The sequence below is a fragment of the Pristiophorus japonicus genome, chromosome 13 (genome assembly GCF_044704955.1).
Source record: "Pristiophorus japonicus isolate sPriJap1 chromosome 13, sPriJap1.hap1, whole genome shotgun sequence".
NCBI lineage: Eukaryota > Metazoa > Chordata > Chondrichthyes > Pristiophoridae > Pristiophorus > Pristiophorus japonicus.
The window spans coordinates 147,500,445-147,506,580 of record NC_091989.1 but is presented as its reverse complement, the minus strand read 5'-3'; the positions used below and the strand labels follow the sequence as shown (position 1 = coordinate 147,506,580).

Genomic DNA, 6,136 nt, shown 5'->3' with positions numbered 1-6,136 from the left:
TATGCTTATCTAACATCCCCTTAATTGCAGGCACACAATTTGCCTCAACTACTCCCTGTGGTAGCACGTTCCACATTCTCATCACGCTCTGGGTAAAGAAGTTTCTTCTGAATTCCCTATTTGATTTCTTGGTGACTATCTTTTATTGATGGCCTCTAGTTTTTCTCTTCCCCACAAGTGGAAATACTTGTTTTTTCTGTGTCTATTCTATCAAAACCTTTCATAATTTTAAAGATCTCTCTTGGGTCACCCCTCAGCCTTTTTTGGTTGAAGGGAAAAGAGACCCTGTCTGTTCATCCTTTCCTGATGGATATATTCAGTTTTGTTATGTAAACAGTCACCATGCAGTTATAGCCTCTGGCCACAAGGAGAGTCTGTTTCTGACTCACCTAATAGTCAGAACCAGTAGAGCCTGTTTCTGAATTCTCTCAACTCCCCACCTTGTATATGGAACATTCATATCCAGCACATGACCCATTGATTCTATGAGTCTATGAATTCACTATTCGTCAATGGATAAAACATTGTTGTGCAAGATTTAACATTCCACAGTTGGCTCGCATTCAAAATTAATATTTATTATACAGTACAATAATATTTCAACTCCACTTGTACATAGTGAAAATGTGCAGTTTGCTACAGAATATTTTAATAATTAACATTTAAGAACATTTTTGCCATATTAATACACTTAAGTTCGTATACTGGAATGTTTTTATTGTACCATTTCTACTCAGGCACAAACAGTAGCAAGGTACACACACACTTCATACCGCATCATTTCACCTAATAATAAATTGTACCTCACCAATAAAAGCATTGGATAGATAAATACTATAATACGGAGGTGGCTGTATCCATTTTTCCTAAATAAAATAAACTGCTGGTACAATTGCCTTTAGAAAGATGCTGTTCAGTTCATAAAAAGTAAAATAGATTAATCTATAGGGCCTACATTTCAAATACCCCAAATTATTTTCTCGTGCACAATTAAAATAGATATGAACAGGGAGGTTAAGCAAATTTTACAATACACACAGCTAAAGCAATGACAATTATTAACACAGCACTGAACATCGCTCCAGCAAAGATCTTGCTGGTATCCCACAGCTTTTTGTTGTCACCGCCATTCCCTGATAGTATGCCAAGCGGTGAAGCGTCGGCACTGGCGGTTGATTTTAGCGCCGCACCGACGTCTTGCTTCGCTTCCACTGTCCACTGAAGGACGTTCACTTTCATCTCCATCTCGTATATCATTTCCCCGACTTCATTGATCTCTTGTTCTAAGTCGTTCAGATCGAGAATGTCTATATCGTTGCCCTCTTCATACTTCATATTCTGAACACTCATAGCACGGGCAGCCACAACAGAAGTCCCCCCAACCATTCCCGTCTGGATCAGATGTTTTGTGGGAATATTCAGTGGGAACTCTTGACCCAGCTCTAGGGCTCTTCTCATGTCGATCTCCAAGATATCCATACAGGTCGAAAAGACCACCCACAGCCGTTCGATTTCAACTCGCTCATCTTTGCTGATAGTTTTGTCCTTTAAAATAGTTGTTAGCTTGTTTCTGTTGGCAATTGCCAGCACCTGTGCTTTGTGCCTGGTTTGCTTCAGTTCTTCGCGTAAATCTTGCGAGTCCGAAGTCCCACCAGCGCAGATAACCAAATGCCGATAGCAAGCAGACACTTTGTTCAGGGCATCCAGAAGCGTCTTACACTCGTCCTTCACCATTTTAGCAGTCGGCTGCGATCCCTTCAGATACGCGTGTTATAAACTGTTATCGCGTACGAAAATGTAATATGGCAACGTTTTAATAACACTTCTAAAGAGAAAATACGCTGCCAAAACTCAAAGGGACTCCACAATTATCCAGCTTGCTGCAATAATCTTACCACAGCTAGCCATTCATCCATATTGCATATCTGGCGATGTGTTCTTTCTTGGCTTCTGACCATTTCACCTCAACGTTGCAAGTTATTGTACTTGAGCACACACCAGTGATTGCCAAACTTTGTGGTCAACATTTCGCCTCGTGTAATAGTTACAATAATATCGAATACAAATCTACATGAAAGTCGTTATTCTCGTGTGAACCCGTGCATAGCTTCATCCTCAGCTACAGGAGCTATCCCAGGTCCTCAATCCGCTCACAGACGAAGTACCAAACACCGAGCACCTTAACACATCACGTGCTCTCTAAACTAGGAAGTGAAAGCCGCTCATGTTTCCATTCAGCCTCAGCTGCTGGTCAGAGCCCTGCCTCCGGGCGCCGCCGATTGGCCGAGATCCCACCAGTGGCTTGCGGCCCCTGACGCGACCGCGCGATCTGACTGGTCAGCAGGGCTGTCAATCACCCGAATGGCAACATTGTTTCCGCTGTCAGGTAAGTACACTGAGCTGCGCTGGAAAGTTAAACGCGAAGTGGGAGTGAAATGACGCAGTGTATGGCCGTTTGGTAAGTGTCCTGTGTTAGAGGATGAAATGGGACATCAGAAGAGTCATGTGTGGGCACAGCGCGGACCGGGGTTTGCCGTGGGTGAATGGGTTCCTCTCTGCGGGGCCTGGCTACCTTCACTGTTTTTCTGGTGGCGGTGGCATCACCAGCGGCTATAGTCTGTGGTTATATTTAAAGAAAAATAGGGTAGGATGTGTCGTCAGTTTATACCCATGGGAAATCTAGAATTCACTTGTGTGTATGTTTGACATGGTTCAAAGTGGATAACTGAGAAGATTTCCAAATTTGGCGTTTCCAAATTCGTTCGGAAAAATAATAAATCCTTAATCGTGCATTCGTGGTCACATTTGTAATAAATTCTATTGACCGTAACAGAGCTCGTATCATAGTTTGGAAACTCATGAGGGTAGTTTCCAATTACACAGTGGAGAAAGACCAGTCATATGATGCGAGAAAATAGAAGCTGCTGGATCATTGAGAAACAGAGTGTCAACATATGTTTAAACTAATGGAGGCAGTATAAAATCTTTTCTCATGTGAATTATTTGTAAGGTGTCAGCCTTGGCTCAGTGACAGCCATCTCACCTGAGTCAGAAGGTTCAAGCCGCACGTTGGAGACTTGAGCACATAACCTTGGTCGACACTCAGACAGTGCTGCAGCATTGGCGGTGCACTCTTTTTCAAATGAGGTGTTAAACTGATGCCCTGTCTGGCCCCTCAGGTGGACGTGAAAGATCGCTTGGCATTATTTGAAGAGCAGTGTTCTGGCTGATTTTTAACCCTCAACCAACAGCACTAGAAAAGCAGATTATCTGGTCATTTATCTCATTGCTTATTGTTTGATCTTGAAGTGTGCGCATTCGCTGCCATATACAGTTGACCACACTTCAAAAGTAATTCATTGGCTGTGAAGCACTTTGGGATGTGCTAAGGTCATGAATGATGTTATGTGATTGTAAGTTTGTTGTCTCTTTATATCAACGCTTTCTGAAATAATATCTTGTTACAAAAGTGAAGTAAATTCTCCTAATTTGTTTTGGATGCTTGAAAAATTGTTTTACATTTAAAATAGAAAAAGTTCTTTCAGTATTCCAAGTTGCACAACTCTATGTGGTGGTCTTCTATTCACTAATGTTCAGCGACTGAATTTGTTGGCTCTGCTTGCCTGAAATAAAAATTGAACTTTTTTTAGGATGTCTGTGGTGGTGGGGGTGGAGCTTTCCCCTAAACAGAGGCTAAAGTGGGTAGGTTGTTTGGAACATTATTCTAGTTCTCTGTTGAGTATTTATCGTGCCAGTTCTTGATTTTCTTATAGTGGGGGAAGAGACAGAGGGCGTGGGAAATAAGTGAGGGTTGTTGAGGGCACTGAAAGCAGAGTCAGGAGAGTGGTAGAGTCTCTGACCACTCCCAGCTCACTCCCCACCCTGACTCTGAACTTGCTGTGTTCTATAGTTTCTGTTATATCTCCAGCTCTTTCTCTTTCCCCTCCCCCCCAACACATCTGCTGCTCCCTTGATCCCCTCCTGAATCAGCACCTCTATGAAAGGTCCTCCACCAGCCTGTCCTCACCGCACAGCACTGCCCCCAATCATCAAGATCCATGGCACGGCCCTGGACACCGTGGACCACTTCCCATATCTCGGGAGCCTCCTATCAACAAGATCCAACACCGTCTCCAGTGCACCAGTGCCGCCTGAGGAGAAGAGTATTTGAAGACTCAAAACTGCCACCAAGCTCATGGTCTACAGGGCTGTAGTAATACCTGCCCTCCTGTATGGCTCAAAGACATGGACCATGTACAGTAGACACCAAGTTGCTGGAGAAATATCACCAACGATGTCTCCGCAAGATCCCACAAATCCCCTGGGAGGACAGGTGCACCAACATCAGCATCTTCATTCAGGCTAACATCCCCAGCATTGTAGCACTGACCACACTCTATCTGCTCCGCTGGGCAGGCCACATAGTCCGCATGCCAGACACGAGACTCCCAAAGCAAGTGCTCTACTCGGAGCTCCTTCACAGCAAACGAGCCAAAGGTGAGCAGCGGAAACGCTACCCTCAAAGCCTCCTTGATAAAGTGCGACATCCCCACTGATACCTTGGAGTCCCTGGCCAAAGACCGCCCTAAGTGGAGGAAGTGCATCCGAGAGGGCGCTGAGCACCTCGACAGAGTCTGCGGCTCTCGTATTGGACTGTTCAGCCACCAAAGAACTCACTTCAGGAGTGGAAGCACGTCTTCCTTGATTCCGAGGGACTGCCTATGATGATGAGCTCAACTACCCTGCCTTGCCCAATGCTCACTGACAGCCCCCTCTCTTCAGTCATTGTTTCTATGTACACCCCTTCCCCTCCCTTTCAAAACTGCTGTAGTTGTTGCTTAAAATGAAGGTTCCAAACCCTTGCATTTAATCTAATTACCACGTCATCACTAACCATGGATTTAGCTCCATATAATTTTATACACCTCACTAGAACAGTTTGAGGAGAGTTTGATAAATGTCCTGATTGTACTAATTCTTACAGGCTTTATAAGGAAAGGCACATATGAAACCTTTTGAAGCTATGGTTTATTTATGATGCATTATGCATTAACACTACTTTCAATCACCACTTAAGAATGCAGTGCTCTGATTAGCCGAATATTGTACTTTCCAACTCAGTTGTATTTGTGAAGTACTCTAAGCATGACTTTTTTTTAAACCAGTTGGCTACCCCCTTATCTTGTCTCTCCCTCATGCCCTAAAATGTTTGACAGTGGGATATTCTGTTGTTGGCTAATTGAAAAGTCAATTCCTGTTTGAGTTACAATTCTTTTTTGGAAAATTGCAGCAAAAATGCAAATCCGTTCATTTTAAGCAACATCATTTTAAAGAAAATGTTTTTTGCTGAGCAGTAAAAATTGCAACAGAAGTTACAAATGTGTATGGCTATCTATTGAGGGTTTTCATTCAACTGAGTTTCCTACTAGTTTGCAACAGAAAAAAGCCAGCAGTAGATAAGAGCACTGCATGTTTGTTGAGAGATATTTTGCAATTTGTTCTTCTTTAAAGTTTTTTAAACTTGGTTTTCCTTGATTTTATAATTCTCCCAATCTTTCTCCAGAATCTTTTTGTAAGTATTTTCTGTATGTCCCTTATTACATAGGATATACTGCACAGAAACCGGCCTTTCGGCCCAACCAGTCCATACCGGCAATGTATTCTTTGTCTCTACTTCTTCATTTTTTCCATTTCCCTGTTGACTGCTTTGACTTTATTATTAATAATAACTTTTATTTATATAGCACCTTTAACATAGTAAAACGTCCCAAGGCGCATCACAACGGTGTTACAAAACAAAACAGATACATTTGACACCGAGCCACAAAAGAAGAAATTAAGGCAGCTGACCAAAAGCTTGGTTAAAGAGGTAGGTTTTAAGGAGCATCTTAAAGGAAAAAAGAGAGTTAGAGAGACAGAGAGGCTTAGGCAGGGAGTTCCAGAGCTTAGGCTCCAAACAGCTGAAGGCACGTCCACTGATGTTTGAGCATTTATAATGAGGGATGTTCAAGAGGGCATAATTTGAGGAGCGCAGACATCTTGTGGGCTTGTGAGGCTGAAAAAGATTACAGGGATAGAAAGGGGCAAGGCCATGGAGTGATTTTTAAACCAGGATGAGAATTTTGAAATCGAGGCG

The 6,136-nt window shown here is 42.9% G+C and overlaps 2 protein-coding genes across 4 annotated transcripts in view; one reads left to right on the top strand and one right to left on the bottom strand.

The window, feature by feature from the left end:
* Positions 1–610: 610 nt before the first annotated feature.
* Positions 611–2,182, bottom strand: LOC139278307 (regulator of G-protein signaling 9-binding protein). Its single transcript, XM_070896966.1, has one exon. The coding sequence runs from the start codon at positions 1,732–1,734 to the stop codon at positions 1,015–1,017; it is 720 nt and encodes a 239-aa protein (XP_070753067.1). The 5' UTR covers positions 1,735–2,182; the 3' UTR covers positions 611–1,014.
* Positions 2,183–2,364: 182 nt separating this feature from the next.
* ankrd27 (ankyrin repeat domain 27 (VPS9 domain)) overlaps positions 2,365–6,136 on the top strand; it is a 105,833-nt gene continuing 102,061 nt past the window's right edge. For 2 of the 3 annotated variants that reach the window (XM_070898094.1, XM_070898096.1), the window contains exon 1: positions 2,385–2,458. The gene's annotated coding sequence lies outside the window, so the exon portion shown is untranslated. Of the gene's footprint in view, positions 2,459–6,136 lie in introns of all 3 variants that reach the window. The other variant, XM_070898095.1, reaches the window with a different exon arrangement.